Source organism: Epinephelus lanceolatus, chromosome 21 (assembly GCF_041903045.1).
Source record: "Epinephelus lanceolatus isolate andai-2023 chromosome 21, ASM4190304v1, whole genome shotgun sequence".
In the NCBI taxonomy this organism is placed as follows: Eukaryota; Metazoa; Chordata; class Actinopteri; order Perciformes; family Serranidae; genus Epinephelus; species Epinephelus lanceolatus.
The window spans coordinates 19,741,298-19,767,669 of record NC_135754.1 but is presented as its reverse complement, the minus strand read 5'-3'; the positions used below and the strand labels follow the sequence as shown (position 1 = coordinate 19,767,669).

General features: G+C 42.1%; 1 protein-coding gene across 1 annotated transcript in view; it reads left to right on the top strand.

Moving 5' to 3' along the window:
* The first annotated feature begins 2,502 nt into the window (after positions 1 to 2,502).
* Positions 2,503 to 26,372, top strand: part of ngfrb (nerve growth factor receptor b) — a 43,105-nt gene continuing 19,235 nt past the window's right edge. Inside the window, exons 1-3 of the mRNA XM_033612040.2 lie at positions 2,503 to 2,872; positions 7,667 to 7,808; positions 16,828 to 17,184. Of these exons, the coding sequence (XP_033467931.2) occupies positions 2,819 to 2,872; positions 7,667 to 7,808; positions 16,828 to 17,184 (553 nt within the window). The 5' untranslated portion in view covers positions 2,503 to 2,818. The remainder of the gene's footprint in view (positions 2,873 to 7,666; positions 7,809 to 16,827; positions 17,185 to 26,372) is intronic.

Here is a 26,372-nt window from a genome sequence, read left to right as displayed (position 1 = left end):
TCATGTTTATGCGCTGAAGGTGCGTTCACAGTCTGTCCTGACTGAGATGGAGGTCTGTTGATGTGGCTGCTGTCTTCAGGCACTGATAGGCAGTAAAACAAGGCCAGCTCAACACTTCAGGGAGACAAAGTGACCAAGCAGGAATAGACAGCAATCTGCTGGCAGTGGCGCTCCCACAGTTTCTTCATGGGGGGGGGGGCCAGATGGGACCACTGAAAATCTGAGGGTGGGACACCAAAACCATAACTGAATGTCAGGAATTATGCTGCAGAAGTATATAGGCTAGATGAAAATATGTTAAAATGGAGAGGTAAGGAATCGCATACTGATATACTTTGGTTTTTTATTTTACAGTTAATGTTACTAATTATCTGATGTGCAGAAATGAATACAGGTACAGTTAGCATTTTGAGTTACACAACAATTCTGTTTTAATTTGTTATGTAGGCTATTTGTACATGTTAAGTGATTCATTGTTGATCCCTCACATTCTCACTGTGACCTTGTCACATACTGATGTTTGGTCATGGACCTTCCATGTCCAGATACAACGTGAAAGGTACCCTGGGTGTGTTTGTTGTTGACATTCTGGGACGCTGTGTCAGGTTCTGCATGTTACATGCATTGTCTTCTTTCAAAATACACTTCCGTTTTCACAGGAAATTTACTGTTTACATACAGTCTCTTTCAAAATAAACGCACTATGTCAGTATAACCACACAAATTGACATTTTTTTCCCTTCAACAATAAAAACACATGGTTAGGTATAGGAGAAAAGAACAGGGTTTGGCTTTATAATCTTATAGGACGCAAACACCACTCTCCTGGGTGAAAGTCAATGTTTGTTGGACCCATCCACTACAACTCCCGACTGCCCATCTTGGACTTTTGCCGCCTTAAATTTCGTTCTTGTCCTACCACGTTTCCCCCCTGACACTGCTGAGCTCCTTTAAACTATAATGGCCACCACCATATCATGCCAACGTTAAGAGATGGCTTTTTTCTTTGGTGTCTGATGCCACAAGTCACTGCCCAAGAGCCAGATTTCAACATCTTTGGAGTGAGACTTGGTTGGTCCTTCAAATAGGCTGTTTGTCCCTTCCCTTAAAAACACATATATGCAGCTTTATTTTAGAGTATATTGATTGTAAAGAACAAAACATGTACTAGGAACAACCCCTCTCAAGTTAAAGAGAGACTTTTGGGGACCCATAGAACCCATTTTTATTCAGATATCTTGAGGTGAGAGTTCAAGAGACCCCTTTGAAATTAGCCATGCCAGCTGTTTTCTCGCCAAAATTTAGCCTAACTTTGGAGCATTATTTAGCCTGCTTCCCAAAAAGCTAGGCCAACATCATTGGTATAAATGGAAACCTTAGCTTGTCTATTCACAAGATAGCACTACCCATATGCTACCTTAAAAAGCACGCCACAGTTTCTTAAGCGGGATTTATACTTGTGTGTCAGCTCTATGCAGAGTCTGCTCCATAGCCATAGTTGTGTGTCTGTGTCACTCTACAGTTACACCTCCAAAACACTAGACGACGGTGGGGTTTCTGTGAAGTGCTGTGAAGTTTAGTTGATTCAAAACACACCCAAAACACACATAAAACATGTCTTAATAGAGACAATATGAAACACAAGTACACAAATTGGCTTCACTATAACTCGCAGCATTCACAGACAAAGTATTTGTCTTTTTCTGGACACATTTTCCCCACAAATACAACAGGCTAATGTTATTAGCACAAGCCTATGGCATTTTACATTGTATAAATTAGCCTAGCTGCTAGCAGACATTTCATCTGCTAATATGAAGCCAGGATAAATCACACACAAGTGGAGGCTTTATTGTCTTCACAATTTATTGTTTCTTATCTGTGAAATTAAAGTAGGCTAAATAAAACCTTCATTTCAACAGAGGGAAGTGGTTTCAGCTTACAAAAATAGACAGGAGGTCTGCATCAATGTGACGTGTAGTTACATTTCTGGGGAGGTGTATGTCAGGTCACGGCGTAAGGTACGGCGTCCATTTGATGTAGTATGAAGTATAAATCCTGCATTACTAACAGTAATGTCAGCCTCTAATTATTTTTGCTGGGGGGCCAGCGAGTGTATTGGGGTGGCCATGGCCCTCTCTGCTCCCCCTTGGGGATGCCACTGTCTGCTGGACCTCTTAAAAAGTTGTTGAAGAGAGTAAAAGTTAGAAAAAAAATGTAATTAAGTCTATTAGTTGGCAGCCAGACTTTAATCCAGCTGGCACAGTGCAGTCTGTAAACCACAGGCTAAATAGACGATTTATGCAGGACTTAATTTGTCGGGTGATAAAGGTGGTTGGTTTGTCCGACTCAGCAGGAATATCCAAGAGCATGATTGAGGCTGTTAAAGAGAGAGAGAGAGAGAGAGAGAGAGTGTGTGTGTGTGTGTGTGTGTGTGTGGGTGTGTGTGTGTGTGTGTAGTGGGCGTGGAGAGGGAGATGGCTCCTTCCCTGAAGCCGCTGAGCTGAACGCGTGTGTCATATGAGCCCAGTAGCAGAGAAACGCACCAGAGCCGAACATCTAATGGGTCAATCTCAGCGAGTTTACTGACTAGATCCTGTGTATGTGTGTGTGTGGCTACAGCTTCTGGACTGAGTGATTGCCCCGCTGCGATACACACTTGGTAACGCAGAGTCACCTGGAGAGTTTTTTTTTTCTTTTTCTAGAAGTGAAGTGAAGACGCGCAGCGATGACAGCCGAGTTTGCTTTTCTTCGAAGTGACTGAGAGCCGCATCTCGCTGCGCCGCATCCGATCTGACTGACTGAGCCTTGTGTGAGGATGCAAAGGAGATCCAGGATGAATCCCGCTGTCATAGCAGTGTTGCTTGTTGTGGTAAGCAGCTTCTTGCCAAGTGTGTTGCGTAAACTTAACTTGGGTAACACCTGCGCAATTGCGCAGCCACACAGCTCTTTACAGGGGTTCTTATTAACATAGGAGTATATGAGAAATTTAACTCTCCTCTGCAGCCTTCAGCACACGTCACATTTTGACAGGACACTTTCCCCTGCATCAATTAACTTATTTTATGACAGTTTGAATTTAAGTTTGATGTCTACTTGTAAAGATGTCTTCAGTGGGTGGAAACTGTAAGAGTCCATGTCCTTGCACCTGTCCTGTCTTCAGTGTAAAGCACACTGGATGTATGCAGCAGCCATTCAGGTTGACACTCTATAGCTCTGGTTGCTGGATCTGTAGTTCCACCCTTCTCAGTTACATGTGGCCCTACAGACAGCAGGACAATAACAATGTCGCAGTGGCCTCTGTGTTCACTGATGAGGTGATTCTTTCCCCCTCCATTAGCAGAAATCAACAACAGAAATCTTGAGAGGATACATTCTGCAATCTCCCTGATTTATCTCTAATTCCCTCGAGGCCGTGCAGGCCCCAGGAAGGAAGTATTTCCCAGAGTCTGCTATCTGACAGGACATGGTCAGCCAGGGCTGCACAGCTTGTTAAGGTCCTGGTTAAAGGAACAGGCTGCATCACTGATACATGACAGCTGCTCCCACTGATGGGTATGCATCCTCTGCTGGCTCAGCGCATGCAATATTGATACAGGCTGCACCCCCCACCCCCATACACACACACTCTTCCTCTCCTCCTTTCACCTCACACTCACATCCCTCTCTTCTTCGCTGTCTATGTGTCTCTTCTTCTTGCTTGATAAGAGATGACAATTCAGTTTGTGAAGGCATTAGCTGTAATGTCATTGCCAGCAGTGTTGCCACAGCAGTTGATGATCAGTGCTTGCATTTAAATTAGGGCCCAGCTCATTGGACGGCTTGTATAGTGGAGCTCTATAATGGCTTAACAAGCGCTGACAGCTGAGGTTCAGAGGTTAAGTGCCTCCAACTGAAAATTGACTGCAGCATTAGTAAGACTGGTTGCTCTCAAGTTTTGCGTCCAGATGCTTCTGCACATGCATTTGCGTGCGCTCGTCGATGTTGAGTGTGTGATCGACCTGCTTCTTGCTACAGCTTCAGGGCGAACGGCTCTCAAAAGTTGAACCCTCAAACTTCTATCCGAAGACCAATTACAGGAAGTCGAGCTGCAACTTGCTAAGTGCATCCCTTTTCTTTCATTCCAGCAGCTATTTCCTCAAATCACATTACTCTCTAATTCCTCTGTATGCACAGTTTAGCCGTCATTAGTGATGCACTTTAATCTGAGTTTTTTGCTCTTTGAGGCGCTTTGGTGTTGCACCCACACCCGAAACTAGAGCAGGGTCACAGAAAAACGAAGCAGAAGCTAAGTGCTGGGACTTGGAGGTGTTTCAAAAGTGTCAGTCAGACATTTTGGAGCAGGTTTGTTCACATGTGAGGCAGTTTGTGTATTGGCGCAAAACGTATGCGTGCAGATGGGTGTGTACAATATATAAGGAGGCAGATCTGGGGAAGTGTGTGTGATGACAGATCTGATTCATGTCTAAATGAATGCTTGTTGCGTAAGGTGTGTGTGTGAGGTGCTGGGGTGAAATGAAGAGGATAAGGTCAGCAGAGCTTTAGAGACGTATAAATGAAATGTTTAATTGCTGAACTTTACGAGTGTCACAACTTTTCAGGAAAAATGAATTCATGAAAACCATTTCTCTGCATATTTAGAGGAAAATCCTAATTTGGAGGATTCGTTAATTCAACTGAAATTAAAACATAAACATCGTCACCAAAATTCTTCCCGTTATAAAAGCAGGAAACCCTCGGGAAAAGTTTAGATATCATCAGACATGTCTTGTGAAACATTTCAACTCAGTTTCCACACAAAGCCAAAGATGCATTCTTGAACATGGACAGCGTGCTTAACTGACTGCCACAGACTTGAAGGTGAATGGGCTGTGACATCATCAAGGGCAGGAGGGAGAGGTGTGTGTGTGTGTGTGTGTGTGCATAGGGACACACACTCATTATCTGCCAGCTGACTCAGAAGCGCCTGAGGGGACACTTGATGTTTTTTTAGAGCTCCTTTCTTTCTTGTCAGCAGCATTCCACACACACACCTGAACCCTGACGCCTGACGATTTATGACGAATGGACGTCCACACACACATGCGTGAACACTAACACTTAAACTATGTTAATAAGTGTGTGCCACAATCTTACTAAGCAGGCAAACATGAGTCTGGAGCAATATTCAAATCTGTGAAGAGTGAAATTACTCACATGAGGAAACTACTTAAAAATCCCATGCTGGCTACTGTTTATTATCAGATATGGGATCAAAACAAGTTTGAGATAAAGCTTTCTTTCACCCTCTGATCTGCAGCTTGTCTGTCAACCAGTGAGTGATACACTGCCCAACAGCAGAACATCATAATCTCAAAAATGATGGTCTAAAAACAATCCCTCCTCATGTATCTGGAGTGAATGAAAGACAGACATCTCCTCTGGCTCGGTGTCAGAGGGCAACCCTTGCTTTGATGGAGGTTTGCTTTGGAGATTAAGGTGTGCAGAAGATAAAAAAAAAGGCCCAGTGTGGGAAAGTAAAGATTTAGTATGATATAATGCAAAAGGTCACATAAACACAGACTCCTGGAAACATCCAGGCTGGGTGTGAGTGTGCAAGTGTGCACTCACTCTCATGCATTTGCAAATGTTGAGGCACGCACAGACTTCTCCACCTGTCAACGGCCGACATAAAGCACTCAACAGGTCACTGTTTGAAGAATGCAGAGGAGACATAATCCAGCGTTACCTGGTCAGAGTGTGTTACTATGTTCACTTTTATTACTGTATCTCAGACTTGTGGTGTGACTTTTAAAATGCACATATTTGATGCAGCATTAGAGTTAAAGGGGACCTATGACGCCCATTTTCAGGTTCATACTTGCGTTTTCGGTTTCTATTAGAACATATTGACATGCTTTAAAGCTCAAACTAGAATTACCGCCTTGTGATTTTATGCCTCCACAAATCAGTGAAGCTGCACTTAAAGTTAACATTCATGTCTGTGCAAACAGGGATGCCTCACAAACATTTTTCCCCTGACAGCACGGAAGATCGACACAATAAACTCAGTTTCAAGGTGGGCACCCAAGATTAGTGTCAGTTGAAGCTGACCTTTGACCTTTTGGATTCAAAATGTCATCATTTTATTGTTATATCCTATTAGACATTTGTGTGAAATTTTGTCATAATTAACATATGCATTCTTGAGTTATGGTCAAAAATATGTTTTTTGGGGTCACAATGACCTTGACCTTTGACCTTTGACCTTTGACCACCAAATTCTAATTCATTCTGGAATCCATGTGGACTTTATGTGCCAAATTTGAGGAAACTCTTTCAGGCCTTCTTGAGATATTGCCTACACAAGAATGAGACGGATGCAAGGTCACAGTGACCTTGACCACTGACTACCAAAATCTAATCTGTTCATTGTTGAGTCCAACAAGTGAACGTTTGTGCCAAATTTGAAGAATTCCCTGAAGGTGTTTTTGAGATATCGCATTCACAAGAATGGGACGAACGGATGAACAGATGAACGGATGTACAACCCATAAACATACTGCTGCTGGCCACGGCTATCGTCAGCACAGAGACATTAAAACACTTTATTTTCCTCATTACTGTCTGTGCTGTAACACCTGAGTTCACCTTCCGTCTGAGAGAGCTCAGTTTTGGCGGCTGTCTCTTTAATCCCCTTTCCCAAAAAAAGTTCAGTCTGCTCTGACTTGTCACCATTTTACCATCTTTGCAGCCCAGGAATGACTGTAACAAAGCATTAGCTGTATTGTCTAACATGAAAATTCTCCAATAAAAACTTCTGAACCAAAATCTTGGACAAATATGATTTAAAATCAGGTAGAAATGAACAACATCACCAACCAAGATTACTTGGCTCCATTTAATATAAACATCTGACACTGTGACATTATATATATGACAGAAAGTAAGTTTAAAGTTTGGCTGCAGGTTAAAGTGGGCCTTACATACGTGGAGGGTTAAATAAGAATTGTGGATAAGATCATTATTTCCCAAACTTTTTCTTCTGTGTGCTTTAAAATGAAGCAATTTTGTTAACCTTACATCACGGTTCAAATGTGTCTGCAAGTTATCAGCAGCTGAACCAAAGAATGATTTCCCACCTTAAATTGCTTCTTTTGACTAATTTAATAGCTCAACGAGGAAAGGCTATCTTGTATTTCACAAGAACACGGACAATAGAGAAAGAACCAAGAACAACAGACAATTTTGTGTTGCTGAAGTCTGCTTTTCCTTCTTTTCTATGCCATTAATCATCTCACACCCCCTTAGATTTAACGTGCAGCCTGTTGCTTAGTCTTGACGCCTACGCAGTGAGAACCGCTGGTTTAGTGGTTCCAAAGTAAATCTAAGGGGATGATTAAAGACAAAGTGTTTCTTTCTGTTGCTTTTTCTTGTGAAATACTGGATGTATTACCTCTTTCAGGACTCTGGAAATGATAAAAAAATATAGGATAAACATTAATATGGTTCTCACATTGCACAATGCTAGACATTGCTTTGATAAGGACAATAAATAAAGTTCAGTTATTTGTAGATGATACATTAAGTCATTTTTTGTGTGTTAATGTACTGTTAATCTTGTGCAATGAATCTCATGGCTGAATGTGCTTGTCCCACTTTGACTGATCTCTGTGATGATTGACAGGCTGGGGCTCTGGCCAATAAGGAGGATTGTTTGTCGGGCCAGTATACAACCAGTGGTGAATGCTGCGAGCAGTGCCAGCCCGGTGAGGGTGTCATCAAACCATGTGGAGCCACACAGACTGTCTGCGCACCCTGCCTTGACAGTGAGTAACACAAAAAACAGCTGTCTCACACACACACATTGATGGAGGTCACATGCCTCAGTGTGCCACACACTTACATACATCATGTCATGTAGTGAACAGTGGCAGTGATTTAGTGTTTCATCTGACACAAAAAAGCCATTAAATGGCTGCCACTGTGACATTCTCTCTGTAAGTTATGTCCCCCTCATAAAAACGCTCTACTGTACTTACTGTCTCTGGAGAAGACACATAATTCAGACAGCAGGTTTAAGTATGCAGGGTCGTAAATTTCAGAAAGGCTTCTGCAAAGTTTGAATTGGGATCTAAAATTGTGCTGCCGGCCCATAAAACAGTAAATAAATCTGGACATGATGATGATAGATTCTGTAGTTTTTGGCAAAACGATCTTGTTTAATCTTGTTTAAAATCAGTAGTTTTATCTTTCTTTTGTGCAGTGGTAGAAGTTATATTGGTTGTAGTTAATATTTTATTGATTCCACTTTTTGACAGGATGTAATATTAAAGATATACTATGCAGGATTTTCCCCATAAAAATATTTATAGACTCATACAAAAGTAATCCCTCTCAATCATCATTTATGATCCACCAGTGCGGCGCCTCATTTATCTGCAGAGACTCTGCCTGCTGCCTGTTATTTTCTTTTTAGGGTGTTTTCACATTTAGATACGATTGATTTGTACTGTAGATTTCACATTAGTAATGTTGTCCCATACCTGAGTGCTTGCATCATTATCTACGTGACATTTTTGTAGTGCTACAGTGTAGAAAAGGGCACCACAGACGGACACGGTTGCCTCCGGCCTCCTTCCAGAGCTCCAACTGCAGGTTGAAGGCGGTAGGGAAGCCAGATCTGGGTCTTACTGTGGTGGGCTGGGTTGTCGTCTGATAGAGGGGCATCAGTATTAAATTGAGACTGTTTCATAGCTGGTTAAAAACTGCTTGTAGTCGCATTAAATAGCAATCTATTTCCATGTGTTGGTGCAGTTGGTGTTCACACCTGATGTGTATTGTACCAGAGTCCACATAAACCGTACTTGAGAACACCTTTTCAAGTGGACTCCAGCATGAATCGGCGTACTGTGCCTGGGTACACTACACAGTGTTCACACTAATCAAACAAACTAAAGTTTGAGGTTAAGGGTGCTTTCAGACCTAGAGTTGTCTTGCTTTGGTCTGAATCAGGGACTAATTTTGCAACAAAGTTGCATAACTGCCTAGAGTTGGTTCGTTTTCTCATGGCAGCATTTACAAACGGACCAGCACGGGAAAGCTGCTCTTGATTGGTCAGAATTTCCATGAGGGAAAAATCCAGGAAGTAAACAAAATGTTGAAGGAGAGTACACTTGCAAGGTAAATGTGACACTTTCTAATCTCACAGTGGAAGGACAACTACGCAGGTTGATTTTAGCGCTGGTCATCGTGGACTATATTGCTGTCATTGTTCATTTTAGTCAAACCATACAGTTTGAAAACGAGACACCGCTCCAACTAGAAAACAATGTTTTGATGCACTGGATGTGCTGAATGTGCATATTAAGGCAGTACAGGAGGAGGTGCACATTAATAATCCTCCAGGACTGTAACATGCTCATGTTTGACCCAAACAATGTGTCATGTGACTGCAGTTGGTTTAGATCGAGGTCGGAACACATTCTCACCACAAACGAACCGCATCAGAGTTCATTTGTAACTGGATCAAGACCACCTCTTCAAGAAGGTCTAAGTCTGGTTGTTATGGTGCTCACCCCGAGTGTGATTGCTGTGATCGCTCCTGCCCAAATGAATCGCACTTAGGGGGCAACGAACTTGAGTTCAATTGAACCAAACCAAACAAGGCAGGTGTGAAAGCATCCCAAGTGTACTAGGATCTGGGCCTGGGTCCCTCATGTCTTATGTCAGAGTGCTCGGGATAGGGTGACCATATTTTGATTTCCAAAAAAGAGGACATTCGGCCGGCCACGACATAGCCTACTTAAATGATACTTGCAGTTTACTCAAAGATGCCTTATAATTTTAATATATTTAAAATTTATGTGTATGGATAGAAAATTCAGTTATATTACAAAATAATATCTCTCAAAGACAGAAATTCAGATAGGCCCCATTAGGGGACACATACACACACTAGAGTGTGGCGATCCGAGCCCGACAGTACCCGACAGGTCGGGCCGGGTTTGGTCAAAAATGTAGCTATAAATTGTATTCGGGCTCGGGTCAGATTCGGTCAGCTTTCAGTGAAAATGTAGTGTAAAAATAAATAAAATCCTATTGTCTGTCCTGTTTATTGCTTGGGCACTGTTATTTACGTGACAACACCTGAACATAGCACACACAGACACACATTAGCTGTTTGTTTCTACCTCTCTCCTCGCTGGAAGTCTCGGACCTCCAGCCGCCCGCCTCCGCCTTGATTAAATGCTGAAAATAAAATAAAAGAGGGAGACAGGTTTTTTCTATTTTATCTTATTTTGTTTTATTTCTCCCTCTCCTCTCGCTGGAACCGTCGGACCTCGCACCTCCCGCTCCCGTCTCAGACACGGAGGTCTCCCTCTCTGCTGAGCGCGCCCGGCCTGTTAAATAGCCTGTAACCGTAACAACTGTGTGACACAAACTCAGTGCTTTGGTCATTAAATAATGTCCGGCTCGGTTCGGGTTCGGACAGAAATATGCGGCCCGCGCCACACTCTAACACACACAAACACACGGAAAACCGGACATTATCATCAGTTTATGAAAACCCCCTGGACGCCCCGGACAGGACGTGAAAAGTGGACATGTCCGGGCAAAAGAGGATGTTTGGTCAGCCTAGCTCGGGACATTCCTGGAGACAGTGCAAAAATGCAAATATAGCAAGTCGAAATGCCAAACAGACAAAGCTGGGGTTGCTTTCACTTTCACCGGCACTACTGTTTTCAAACAGTAGCCGACAACTCCTGCATAGTATACCTTTAAATGAAGTAACTCAGACAAATTCAGGACCATAAACAACACTAGGCTACAGCCAGGCTAGCATTTCAGTGAGGCTGTACTTAGACACAGTGGTGCGATGCGCTAAATGCTAACATCAGCATGCTAACATGGTCACAGTGACAGCGCTAATATACAGACGTTTAGCAGAGTTCACATTGAGCATGGTCCCGGTTTTATTTTAGACATGTTAGCATGTTAGCATTAGAGCAAAACAATGTTTGATCGCAAACCAAATTATTGAACACGTTGAAAGTTTGACTTGATGATGGTCCTAAATGAAAATGAGGTCAGGTTTACTTAGTGCAGGAGAAGAGTCCATGTTGTCCATGTCCAAGTTTGCTGACGTTTTCAAAAATGGCTCAGGCCATGGACGTTAATTTTTAGGTGGATAGTACTGTAAGTCAATATAGTTTAGTTTTATAGAGTTGTTCTTCATGATTTTATCATATTTCTGAAGAAAATGTTGAAATTTCTAACAGCCTCATCTTTTTCCTCTGTCATCATGACTTTGCATTTTGTGCACTCTGTGACCTGCCCTCTAGCTTGCTAAATCGTTAGCCTTAGTGGCTTCCAGACGCCGACAGTTGCCTAGCAGTGATGCTCTTACAACTTGAACACTAGAACTCCAAGCATATTGTGTTGTAACTACGAGCTCACAGGGTTCATTTGAAGGCAGCATCATTTTTGAATGATACAGTATGTCGGTAGCACAATTTACACTAATCCATCCAGAAGATGTTGAGCTCCTTCATAGGATTTAGTGAAAGGTTGTGTGTGTTGCCGGCGCTTGATGGAAAATCAGAGGATCATTGAAGCTATTACGATTCATCCTCCGGGGGCCATGGATATCTGTGCCAAATTTCATTGCAATCCATCTCAGCTTTGAGTAGATATTTCAGTTTGGACCGACTAACTGACTTACATTGCCTCTGGCGTGGCTAAAAACAGACCACAATTTTTTAGATTACCCAACATTATTGACCTCAGCATCAGTTGGATGAAGCAGATTGTAGTCTGTAAATCCTTAGACTTATTGAGCTGTATGTTAGGGAGTAAACTAGACGCCAGACCCAACTGTGTTTCAGCATTACTGCCCTCCTCATGGCCCCTACCATGTAGGGAGAGGAGCCGTGCTGGACTGTAAGACTTTATGAGGACAGTGAAATTGAGAGGATACAAGAATGGGACCATTTCCAAAATGTTGTTGCAGTGGAAGATATTTAGAGCATCAGACGAGTTGTTATGTCACAGCGATTAAGACGGTAAGCAGTGTAGATTTTGATTTTGTAAACATGCCTGGTGACTGAGGAGCTCAAAGGGATATCTAAGGATCTTGTGGAAGAGGTTCAATTCTGCTCGAGTGAAAGGATAACAAATCAACATTAAGGCCTCAGAGTTTTTTTTTGGAACTCTATCATGTGAGGTTAAAGGTCAGCTTGAGCCTGCAGAGGCCAGGGTTGGTCCACGGCCAATTCCTACACTGTTCCCAGAGTTTTCCCTTTTATGAATTCCCCGACTATCCTGTGCTCAGGCTAGGAAGTAGTTGTAAACCTCCCTGGGTCAGTGAAGGATGGCAGACCCTGAGCCAAGGAGCCCCACAGTCAGAAAATGATTCTGATTCTAGGTCATGAGAGAAGTCACAGAGAATGTGGACACAGAGAAAATGATTTATTTTCATTGTCGTGGGGCTTCTCTGGAATGATTTAGGCTTTTATAAGTGTGTCTCAGATCAAGAGCTACATCTTGATAACATATTGTCTTTTTATCAAAGAAACAAGCACTGGTCTGCTTATCATAAATGATCTCATGTCCCATTTGTATAAAAAAGCTATATATTTTAGGGTTAAACTGATTATTGCCATTAGCTGTGTCTTTAAGGTTGCATGCTTTCTGTTGCACAACAGGAAAGCTCTCAGGGTGATAACTTTTACTCTCACAGTCCTTGTTTAGCTCAGACGTAAACAGACACAGACAGTGACAGGCTCTCAGAAGTGTCATGAGGCCAAACAGGCTCTGCACTGACTCATGGAAAAAGACAGATGCAAAGCGGATGGCTCTCCATCAGATAACATCACAGTGATATTTTAAGAACACATCAAACATATTGATTAGATCAGTAATGCAGCCCGATAGAGCCGAAGTGTGCGTGTTCAAGAAGCGAAACAACAACAACTTGTTTTGAAGTCTCAGCCATCAGTGGATTGTTTTGTTTCCTGATGACTGACCATTCAGTAAACCCCGCCCCGAAACAGCGATTGCTAACAACCATAGCTAAGCAGTCGTGACTGGGCATGGCAGGTCTGTTGAGCTTTGTGATACTCCATAAATTAAGAGTTTGGATAGTGCTTTCTTGTTTGACAATCCACCAAAAATCAGTAGCAAAAGTAACACGTTTGACTAACTAGGTTACTACCTACAGTAGTAAAACAGTTATGGAACCTGGATGATTAGCCTCCAGTGGCTAATATTGCGGCAGATCCGGTGTAGCCATGGATGTTTACAGAGAACTGGATACAGAGTTGGCCCTGTTCATTCCTATAAAAGTTGCTCAATAGCACATGAAGCCAAAAAAAAGCTCTTTTTGGGCCCAGTGGCATCATGTGACGGACCAGGACGCTCTAATCCCAAGTCTGGCTACTATGTAAAATGAGGCCTCAGAGCTTGGTGATGCTCCTGGGGGCTTGAGTGCAGCAAGTGGATATCTGGGCCAACACTTTTCCTTCTGTGCACTAAACATTTCAGCTAATCCCAGATATGTTTATATGAATGCAGATAAATGCATTTTACATTTTAATACTCAATTCAATTCAATTCAATTTTATTTATAAAATCCAATATCACAAATCACAATTTGCCAATGCATTCTACCTCTTGACATGGACTGTTAACCTATCGCTCAAACACAATTGGGCATTGTGACTCAGACTACAAACAGACAACAAAGGCAATGCAAATGATATGCAGATATCTGTTTATAGAGATCAGCAGTAACATAACCCAGTGTTACTGCCAAGGGCATTTACTATATTATTTCTGGAGTTAATAGAAAAAGCCGGAATACATGGACAATCCAATATAGGGTCCATTTTTCAGCCTATTTACTACCCACAAGGGCCCCATGTACAAATGTTGACTGGGAAACATTATCTCACTACAGGTTTCAGTACAGTTGATGCACAGAGCAGCCTTTGATTTTGAGGTCGGTTTTGGTGAGGTTCCTCCAACTTTCTAAAAATCCAACTTTTCACTTGAAATTTCCAACTGGGAACCGGGCAAATGGAACTCACCAACAGCGAGAGACGGTTCTCTTGTCAGCTATTAGTTACAAATGAGAAGCCTGTGTATGTTTATTTTGTATGTAAACTGCATGCTGTTTGCTTGACAGGCATAGCAGTAGCTAAGGAGCTTAGGCCTCAGTGAACAGTCAGTTAGATAAGATAAAATAAACTTATAATAGTTGTTGGTTTAGCATCTATTTCCTGAATTATGAACACAGAAACATTTTTTTTGCATCTTTGGCCTATGTAGTAATCATTGTTGAGGTGAGAGCAGGAACTCATGTAACATAACTTTTCACATCATAAATCCAGCAATCTTTCTTCCTTATTTTCTCTAGACGTTTACTCCCACCCACCATATGTCTTTTCATGCCCTATTTAGTCACTCACTGCTGATAGCATCTAATATGCACAAGCATCCATTTATAAGAGGCAGGCTGTGGTTTCCAGACAGCGTTCCGGCTTCATTTAGTACAAATAGTTAACAGGGGCCTGGCTGATGTGCGAAAAAGGACAGCCAGCTGAAACACACGGAGGAGTTTGGATGAATGAACACATGGGCGGAGATGAAACAGAGCAAGTACAGCTGTACAGCTGGAATGGAGACAGTCTCTCAGCCAGCAGCTAATGGCTCACACACACACACACACACACACACACACACACACACACACACACGTACAAACATGTCCAAGAAAACACACATTTAACCACACACAAACACAAAACTCCCACTCATTCACCCAACACACACACACACCTCACACTGTGCAGTAGCCAGAGCACATAAAGCCAGGAGTCCTTTTAAGGGAGCTGAAAACAAAGGATTGAATGTTGGACCAGAGGGGAAAGTACTGTTATGATATGATATGCTGAGCCAGGAAAAGACCGTCTGTACCCCCCACCTCCTTCAACACCCCCCCCCCCCCTCCATGCTGCAGGCTAGCGTTATTAATGTATTGACTTGCATTATTGATGCATGGCATTATGATAATGGCTCTGAGAGCACTCATGGGGAGGGGGGTGAGGGTATTCTGAGTGTGTATGTCTGTTTGAAGAGAGGACGGGTGATGCAGGAGATAATTGGGTGTGGGGGTGGGGGAGGTAACAGTGTATGACTGGACTGGTGACTGGACGATATGTCCACTTCCTGAACGACATAATTAAACAGAAATGTAAAGGACCCACATCGGACACCGCCATGATTCAGACGGATCCATCTCAAATTCCTTGTCGTCTCTCCATCTCTCTGTCTCAGTGTCTGTCTTTCCTCATCTTTCTTTGAATCTCTGCATCATTGGAGCGTTGGCCATGGTTGGTGGGCCAGTGACACAGACCGAAAACTTGATATGCTATGAGACATACACAACCCCCGTCTCCTGCCACACACAGTTTAGTCTGAGCTGAAATGAAAACTTCAAAATCCTCCAAATTCTCTGGTACCAATTATAAAATATAAATATTGTACTGTCCTCTGTGTTAATACATTGAAAATGTTTAGATTTTAGGCTGTTGGTTGGACAAAATAAGCAATTTGAAGACATTACTTTGGGACTGCTTCAGCATTTTTCACAACTTTACGAAAATATATAATCAAAACTGTTTGTTTAGAAAATAACCATCGGATTAATCAATAATGAAAATTGTTGCAGCACTGTTTTAGTTTGCAAACAGACAAGAAAACTGAGGAAGGACCTGGAAATATAGTAACTTATAGTAAGAGCTTTTCACAAGGTACAGCAAGTAATGTTTCTAGTTAAAGCAGCTTTTCCTTTAACAGAAACTGAAGTGTTTCCTTGCGTGGATGTATTCTGCCATTGAGCACACAACATTTAACATCTCTCTCTCTCTCTCTCTCTCTTGCTGAAAGATTTCAAGTTCATCATCACAAAACAAAGAAAAGCAGAAAATCTTCATGTGAGAAGCTAAAACTTAAAAAATATTTGGCATTTTTGCTGAAAAAATGTTCCAGATGTTGCAGATGATATTCCTGTTGATCAACTAATTGATTAATCGACCAGTTGTTTCAGCTCTACTTCACATCAACTCAACTCAAAATTTAAAAAAGAAGACTGCACAGAATATGGTTGTCAATGGCTCAGACGTGGTGTATGTAGAGATTTTGAATTAATATTTTCAGTCTATCACCCCACCTCTCTTTCTTTGTCTCTCTTTACATGCACACACACACTCGAGCTGCTCTTACAAATAGGTCTGTTGCATAATTTAGTGTGTTGCCCAGTTCCCTATCCCGCCGAAATACAATTCCATAAAACATGCAATATTGATTGTGTCCTCTGCAGATATATCTGTCAGGTATACAGAGCATTTATGAAACATAAGTGATGCATGTATGTTCATCATTTAAAAGTCCTTTAAAAAAAGATGTTGCTGCTCGCACATGTCCAACGTGATCTCTGTGCAGTTACATATTCCCCAGGCGAGATGACCCTAAAACTGAGTTCCCATGTTAGTGTGACTCTGGAAAGCTGAATCCAACTTTGTTCACAGAAACAAGCTCTTTCCAAGAAATATCATGTAATTACAGTATTCCTCAAGGGAACAATGCAAAGGACACAATCAGTCTTTGATTCTGACTGGAAGTGCGTAACTTCTGCTTCAAGTATTTGGACAGATGACATGAGCAGCCTGCAGGTGGAATAAGATTGTACATATGCTGTAAATGCTTTTAAAGAGACAGCTGAAGAAACAGGGTTTATCTGTGAGATAAAAAATTCATCGGCTGTTTTCTTTCCTCTCCTTTCAGGTGAAACCTTCTCAGAAAACTTCAGTCACACAGAGAAATGTCAGCCCTGCACAGTCTGCACAGGTCTACTTCGCATGAAGGCGCCCTGCACAGACTCCAACGACGCCACCTGTGTGTGCAACTATAACTACTACATGGATGAACTCTCTCAGCGGTGTGAACCCTGCACCAAATGTCCTTTGGGCCAGGGCATGCTGCTGAGCTGCGAGTTTGACCATGACACGGTGTGTGAGGAGTGCACCGTGGACACGTACTCGGACCAGGAAAGTTCTCGGGAGCCCTGCATCCCCTGCACCACCTGTGATGATGGGGAAATGTTAACGCCCTGCACACCTATCTCTGATACAGTTTGTCAAGGTAAGGCTGTTAGCTCTCAGTGGTTCATAGTGAAATGTGTATCAAGTCACAGTGTACCCAAATTAAGGCCCTGGTGTACTCCAAAATGCACATCTACATGGTCCTGGTTATACTAACTTGGGTGTCTGCTCTGCGGACATGTTCGCACTTATGTAGTTGGCATTTATGCATGGACACTATGCATGTGTTAAAATGTATATCATGCGAACCCTTGGAGCAAAATGGATATGTAAAGTTAAACCTGAAGATGCTCTTTACAATATTGAGGGGTGAGAACCAGAGGGACAGAGGTGACATTTGGGGCAAAAATTAGATAAATATATGAGATAAAAACTCCTGTGGGGCTCCTTTTACTGCAAAAGGATGCTCGTAAATTCAAAACCAATCCAGAGTTATTCATCAAAAACCAAAAACCTAACACTGAACTATTTGGGTACGAAAAGGGCATAAGTGCACGAGCAAACTTTTTTAAATAAGTTTCAAAATATTTCCCCAAATCTTTGGGGCCATCTTGAAAAAAATTGAGGAAGAGGCCCTGATGGCCACTATTGGAACATTTTGCAATGACTTTATCATGCACATGACTGCACATATTTCTTGTGTTTATTTTTATTGTATTCTTGTTTAGTCTATTGATGTATATATTGTAGTTAAATTTCACACTTACAGCCACAGCACAGTAACAATATATATTTTTTATATTTTTGTATATTTTTATTTTTTATTTAAATGTACCTTTCATTTTATTTTATTTCATTTTATTTTGTTTTGTTTTGTTTTACTTTATTTTATTTCATTGCTTTATATTTACCTACCTCTTTATCATACTCTTATTCTTACTTCTTATAATTCTCTATTCTTTACATCAGAGCCACTGTAACGAATCACAGTTTCCCCTCGGGGATCAAAAAAGTATTTCTGATCATGATTCTGACTGACAACTACGAAGCCCCTTAAATTGCCCATAAAGGCACTCGTTGCACTAGGCAGTGCACCGACGCTGCCCCAAAACTCCATAAGTAGGGCCCCATTTAGGTACCGTAATACAGCTGTATACTGTTATTTAGGATAGCTATCTGTTACTGTCCATACGACAGTTAGGGCCTCGATGGGCTTCATTTCCTGGGGCCCCCCAGAATCTAGGATCCCCACTCTCCTAAATACTTCCATGTCTTTTGCAAATTAGGCAAACCGGCCCTTTAATAACAGGCCATTAAGTTCAACATGTTCGACACTTACAACACTAAACTTCCTGCAGAGCGATGAATGAGGCATTCATGACACTGTTTTACTCTGAGTGAGGAGGAAAAGTGAAATTCCCCAAAAATGATTTATTCTCTTAACAAGACACTTAATTCACTTGTTCAGATTTGTTATTTATTTTTCTGTTATTTAATAAATGGCTGTGGGATGACCCTATCAAAACACTGGGCAAGTTTACCATGAACTTTTGCGCAGAGCCAGTAAAGCTGAATGGTGGAGTGCATCGCCCGGGGTCCTGATGGCCTGAATAGAATCTGCGCACATTTGCTGTCCAGCACTGTACGGACAGTACGCCACACTGGGCATCCACATTGTCAGCCCCATAATCAGATCGTCTCAGTACGACACTATAGACATTGTTGGCCCACCAACCTAAATGCCACGCCAAAGCTTGTCTCATTGTCTTCATGGACTCATCCCGTCCAAAGATACAAAGGCCACTCTCTTCTTATGTGGAGGGTTTAGAAGGAGGTCATATCTCTGAACGGAGCTCTGAATTTCTTTTATATCATTGCACCCTGTGGGTATCACACTCCAAATCACGAATTCCTTATGACTAAAGTCACCGCTCATTCCAATGACCTGATGCCTCACAGATTAAATCAACGCTTTTGTGAAATGACAATAAAAGGAGCCTGTTGATCAGCCTTGCAGTCCGCTGGAGCAGCGGTTTGAAGGATGTTGTTATCACAGTGGTGAAGACAGAGCGAGTCTCAGGCTAAAGGGAGTCCTTTGTGCCTCTCCCATGATCCCGTTTGGCCTGAGAGGGCTTTCAGTTCAGCCCATGGGGCTTCTTGAAGGAGCTAGTAATGAGTAAAACAGACTGTGAAACTAATGTAGATTTGTCCTCCATATATTTTCGTGACTATATCTTCCTGTTTGGGGGATTTGTATGCTTTGATTTGAGCTTTACTGTACTCACACTAGAGGATTTGTTTTATCTAAAGGCTCATAAGTTCATAATCTTGTGTGAATCAATGAAAGTTGGCTCCTTGAGCGGGGCAGACACAGTACAGCTTAAACGTGATTTTGGAATAAGGCTTAATTCATTTTTAGGATGAGCATGACGCCAAATTAATTGCTTAAATCATCAACAATACGGCTTTTGGAGTGGATCCATGTCAGAAGTTTGGTCAGCTGTTTTGCAGTTTAAGGAGTTCCCCGACCTGATTTCTCTCGTGGCTTCTGTGAAAATTTCTCATTTCTCTTAATTTCTCTATTTTCAGAAAACAGGCCAACTCTGTGTCACTCCCCATCCTGTCTTTTGGTTTTTGCCAGCAAAAGTGAGAGTGAAAGTGAAAGCCATCTTATGATTCACTAGCGTTTTCGAACGAGCTTTGCTTTACTTGTCACCACACTATATTTGTGTTTTTTTCTGCACTGTTGCTGCAATTTTTGTAGCTTCCTCATGACCTGGGGTCTCATTTATAAACACTGCGTACGCACAAAACGTGTCCTGAAAGAGACGTACACCACTTCCCACACAAAGGTTGTTATCTCATGCTTATGAAAATTTTTGAGATGGGAAACTGGCGACGCAGATGGTGAGGTGGAAGCCTGACTGTTGAAATTGTTGAATATTTTTCACGCCATTTTTGGCTTTTGTTCATATGTACATTTTTAGTATGGATCCTTTTTATAAATGAGACCCTTGGACCACACCTTATATAGTCCCACTGTTATTGGCAGTGCTGGCAGTGCCCACATGTTGCAGCCCAGAAATGTCCCGACCACGGCCAAGTAAGACAGAAATAAGGCAGAGGACTGCCGCACACTTCTAGTGGGTCATAAGTGATGCGTGAAAGAGATTACTTTTGTATGAGTAGACGCACTGATTTTTATCAAGTGATTCTGTGTAACATATCTTTAACATTCAGTGTGAGCACCAGTGTTTGGCAGTAATGCATCATTACATAGCACTGTAAGTGATCACAATTTGACATTGCGTAACTGACATTGTAGCTTTGCTACAGTTAATTCCAGTAACACTACATTATGCTGACAATTTGGATATTGTCTTGTGCAGTGTCTTACAGGGAGTTTGATGGAGGTTTGTAAGGATAAATACAAATTCTGGGAACTCCACAGATGTCTTGTTTACAGCATGTCTTAGCTGGCTTGCTTATATAAGCTACTGTTAAGACTACATTCAAAGTTGAGCTGAGTTTAATAGCTTCATTGTGAAGGCTTCTGAAGTTGTGCTGCATGCAGTCACGGGGCTAAGCTAGCTGGTGGTGGTCAATAAATGCATCCAAACAGTAGACTGTTTGACTGTATGATAAACCACAGTGTTTCATTTCATATATCTACACATGTTCAGAACAGAAAATTTGACATGTGAGTGGGAAGTTTGGGAAGCTGTATAATGATGGAGCCAGGCGTAGAGTAATGAAAATAATGTTAATGAGAATCAGTGTTATGCCCCACCCTTGGGCGGCCCTATGGGGCGAACAAAACTCCATCACTGACCCAGAATAACCACATATGACATCTTTAAAACACTTAAATCACAAATAAATAAGCAAACAAGACAACAAAAATCCCACGCTGAGAGGCAGCAGGAGCAGCAGTCCCCACACCAGAAGCCTGTCTCCTTTGCTGCTCTTCAGCCCCCCCTCCATGCCAGGTGCACTGCACCTCGTTAAGTAATGCAGCACACCTGGGCAGATCTACAATGGAGGGAAAAGGGATGGCAGCACAGAACACACACAGCCATAACAATCAGAATTAATTACTTGGGCTTTGAAGAATGTTTAAGTAGGAGCACTTCCTAGACTCAAAAAGAGTTTGATAGAAGTGCTCTTTGAAAAAGCATATGTAGAAACTCTGAGGCACTCTCTTTAAAACAATAAAGAAGCCTCTAATGTAGTGTGTCTGAATCATTTAAGTCTATAATGACCATGCCATTACTTTAAGGGCATTTTAACTGTTTAAAAGAGAGTGACTTGGAGTTTTCTTGTAATTTCTCAGGCTGTTCAGTGGCCTAATTGGTAAAGTGTTCATTTTGTAATGAGTAATAGATTAAATGTTTAATTTAAAATCATGCCTGGTCCATCGAAACTGCAGTGTGAACATGTAAGGGCCCTTACCCACCAATCTGATTACTGCTCATTGATTGATGTTGGGCCATCGGTGAGCGTCTGTCACCCTAGTTTCTGCGGTGTGTCCCACACGGTTGGCACTAGTTGGCCCTTGTTGCCTGTCTTTTGGCCGATTAAGCATGTTGAATCGCCGTTGAAGCCAGCAGAGCCCATCATTGTGTGAAATCACGTTGATTGGCAGTTCAGCTCAGTGCATGATTGATGAAACGAAAGTGAGGAAAGTAAACAACAACTTAATTCAAGAGGGTGTGAGATCAAAGGAAACTTGTTATATTAGATTATAAGTGAAGTTATAAGTTTTAGCTATTGAACGCTTTAGCAGAAATGGTTAATGATTGTGTTATTGTTTGCTAATGCACAGTAAATATCATTTGTTCTCTCAACATGGGGTTGTGTTGTTAATGTGCTAGCTGGCGAAGTGGCGTCTTGAATCGTCCTGTTGTCTTCTGGTTACCCTTTTTAATGATGGATACAGACCACCACCTGCTAGTATGGACAGTTATTTCCTCTCACGCAGGTGCAGAACATACTGTACGTGCTAGTTGGCAGTTGGCTGTAGTCTTTGTTCAAGTACAACTTTTTGGCTGAGACAAAGGTGACATGAGGCGACGCAACAGTCAGCCTTCATCGCCACAAGCTCTTTTTATGTTATTTGGTGTGTCTGGGCTTTAACGCTCTGATTACAACATACTGTGTGAGTTAATGTTACATAAAAGATTAATAAATTGCATGTGTCTGCTCAGATTTATGAGAACCCAGGAAAATACCACAAACAGATAAGGTTATTTGATAAGCAGAAGTGGACACAACATGTATTGATGTTTTTTACCAAGTGCCCCTCTGCTGTAAAACCCATCTTCCATTGAGGATGATGCTTTAATGCAGCTTGATTCAACTTGTGGTTTGAAAGAGAAGAGTGGTGGATGAAGAGATGATTCATCCAGGATCAAGATATAAGAAGCCAGAGCTCCAACACTAAAACATCCTTTAGATAACTAACGCAGTATACGTCATGATGAATGTGAATTAGCTGTAATTCCAGGCACACAGCTCACGGTGTATGGCCTTCATCGTCATATGTTACTCCTCGCTCTAACCCAATCATGTGCTCTTTATTTCTAATGTAATCTTTTTACTGAAGCACAAGCTTTATCAGCACTTACAAATCTGTAATGCTGCCAGACGTCCATATCCATTAGCGTTTTGGAGTCAGGCGACACAGGCCTGAAGGCTAAACGCAGTCAGGAGGGTGGAGGGAGCCAGAGGAGAAGGCCATTGCCCCTGAAAAGACAAGTCGTAACTTGAGACATTGGAGACATAGTTTAACTGAAGGTGGGGGGACCGGAACATCACCTTGATGATACTGTAGGTTATTCTTAGAGAGAAAGATGGATTTACTTCTGTTATTGTTGGGATTATATTTGAGTTTAGGCCATGTGTATACAAGCTCAGCTGTTATGTGGGGTGAAAATCCAATTTCCTCCCACACTTCCAAAGGGATTAATGGTTTGTTTTGAGTCTTACGGGGAAAAAAACTTTACTCTCCTCATCTCTCTGATGGTAAAAAATTCTTTTACCGACCAGACTTTGTCACGCTAGACCCCCAGAGTTGAGGGTTTGAAGGCAAGATGCTTATCTAAAGAAGTGTTATATGACTTCCACTCCTCTGCAGGCCGGGGTCAGAGGTTGAAGGTCACAGGAGGGGTCTTTGTGGGAAGATCAGGCAGTGTGAGTTTCCCTTGGGGATGTGCGCTGAACAACATGGCATAATCCCAACAATCCTGACAGGGGTCACAACAACAATGAGACAAGTGAAGTTAATCAGTGCTGTTATTATCCACCCTTAGAAGTGAAATAAATCAGCTAAGACAAACCAACACTGTGGATCACCTTCGTCTGCTCGAAATTATTGATCTTTTGTTTTTGTTTCAAATAAAGAAAAGTTTGTTGCGGCTGCTGTCACAAAGACAACTTTCCGTTTTCCTAGGAGCCTAGTTACTCGGGACAGCTGTGGCTCAAAGGTAGAGCAGGTCGTCCACTAATCGGGGGATCAACGATTTGATCCCCAAGTATTCTTGAGCAAGATACTGACCCCCACATTGCTCCTGATGGCTGTTTCATTGGTGTGTGAGAGCATGTGAATGGTTACCGAGAAGCAGGTGACACCATGTATAATCGCCTCAGCCACCAGTGTGTTAATGTGTGTGTGAATGGGTGAATGTGACGTAGTGTAAGAGCGCTCTGAGTGGTCGGAAGACTAGAAAGGCACTATACAAGTACAGACCATTTACCACGGCTTCCACAGTTACTTTGCTTGTTCCACTGTCTGCCATTTCTGCTACTGGGGATAGTAAGAACTTACAATGATACTGTTTGATAAATGGGCAACACTACTGATAGCTATCGGGGAAAATAAATGTGCTATCCTGTTCCTGTCTTGGCTGTGCAATAGTTGACGTACTTCCTTTGTTCTGTAAATCAGTCCATCATTTCCCCAGGAGATCATGCCTGCTGGCACACAGAATTGGAAAGTGAATGCGAGACTTATAGGGAACCAATCTAAACGCTGATGGTGTCATTATTATTGTGCAGTCAACATTTACTTTATAATGATACGTTAAAGCAAAGACTTTAAAGAATCTTGCAAGTTGCAAAATGTATCAGTAAAATGTTCTCTGAGAACATACTTTGTTCCTACAAATTATCCGTTCTGTCAGCACAATATCTTCGCATAGCACAATATCTTCGCATAGCGAGGTGAGGTCACGGCTTTATTAAAAGCTAGTGACCAGTGCAAGACCGTAAGCAACAGGCACAAAGCCGAAATAATGCATATATAGGAGTCGAAACTTCAAATGAAAGTGAATCTGGTGTTGGCTTTTAGTTCCACTTTGCTAGTGAGTATCTAACTGACAATCCTAGGTAGTATAACTTTAACATTTTTCCAAAACTGCAATCTTTTACGAACCTTAACCAAAGTACTTTTGTTTGCCAAAACATATGCAGGACTCAGAACTTTTATCACAGTCCTGAACATTACACTCTTTGCAGTTCAAAAAAGCACTGTAGCATTTCATTAACTCTGGAAACAACATAACATAATTGAGGCAGTAATTATGTTTGTTACGTAGGTGGGAAAACAATTGAGTAGTTTATAGATGCAATCCCTAGGCAACAGGAATAAAGAGAGGGAGCGGCTTTGCAGAGGGCTGACTATGAAACTTGCATGCTACATGGCTAATGATACAGTGGGATTGGTTACAGGGTAATGACTGTCAATCCCACTGAGAGATTATTTGGAAATGCACTATCAGTAGGAATGGTCAGCCAATGCTAACACACTGTGACATGGCCCTTTCAGATCCTGGTTAAAGTGAGTGAGCGGTGCTTGAGTTTGACAGAGTAGAGGCAGCCTGTTCTTATCAGCCTGAGGTTTTGGCTACAAGCCCTCAAGGCTAGTGGGAAACAGAGGTTTTCACTCCTTGACCCTGTTCTTGTTTGAGATTGTACCCAGCATCGGCTGCGCATATGTGGGCTGACCTATCACCCAGAGTCTTGGTTTTTGGTCCTGTGGCACCAAGGGCAACAGGTTGAGGTTTGCAGCACACATGCAGTCATTTTATTCAAGCACATGCATGCACAGAAAGGATGTTTACAGGATTACTCAAATGTGAGTCACAAAACACACATAGAGTCGTATACAGACGGGCACCGATACTCCTGCTCCTAAGCTCGGATTGAAATCAATAAGATGACTTATTGAACATTACAGATGTGAGACAGCATATGGAAGGATGAAGGTTGAGTGGGTGTGGTTTAAGAGGAAGCAAGAGGGTGCAGGGGTGGGTGCCTGGACCAAGTGCATTTGGTTATTGAATTGAATTGATAGATGAGTAGGAGGAATGAGTTGTTTCCTTCCTGAGTTTGGTTAACCTTAACGATCGACAGGCTGCCCTCCAGAAATCAGAAAGCGGAATCTGCTAACTAGCCCCATGCAAAGCACTCAGGGCCAGAGCGGTTCAACTAAATCAAGACAGAAAGACAGAGGAAGGGAGAACGTGGAGGGATTGAAGGAGAAAAGGAGGGAAACAGGAGCTGGGAATGAATGAAGGGGAGATTTCTCATGTTGATTTATGTCAACAGACGGGTGCATGTGCAGCTGACCCGGCCCTGTTGCTACGCCTGTTAAGCTTTTTATTCTATCAAAGAACATTTGCAGCTCACAAGGATAGAAGTAGCACACTGACTAGTTAAAATTCATGGCAAATTTCGAAACACTTGGATTCAGACAGAGGTCGACAAAAGCCTGCTGAAATGACAACTGTCTGTGGCAGATTCAATCAGCTGTAGCTAGTTAGCTAATTAGTTCATGTCATCAGTTTCACCTGTGCGTTTCACACCATGACAATTCAAAGTGTCTGCTGTGAAAAATGTCTGTTGGTTTGGGATAGGGTAAGAATACCAGGTTAGCCAATCAGAGGCAGAGTAAAGCAGAGGAGGGTGGGTCATACCTTGCCTTGCATCCAGAACTGACCATCACGCAGTGGTGAAATCATGGATGTATAAAGAGAACTGGATACAGCATTGGAGGTGAGGCCCTGTTCATTCTTATGAAGACTGCTTAGTGGGGCATGAAGCCAAAAAAGCTTAATTTCTGCCGTATGAAATCACTACATAGTGTAGCCCATAGAGCAAGTGTACTAGGGACTTGTGGCGGCTAGGTTGCTGTCTTTCACTGGCCAATTCGTTTAGCTCTCAGCTAACTTTATTGAGAATAAAGTGATTTCATTGTGGGGCTCTCCTAGACTTTTGAAATGTTATTGG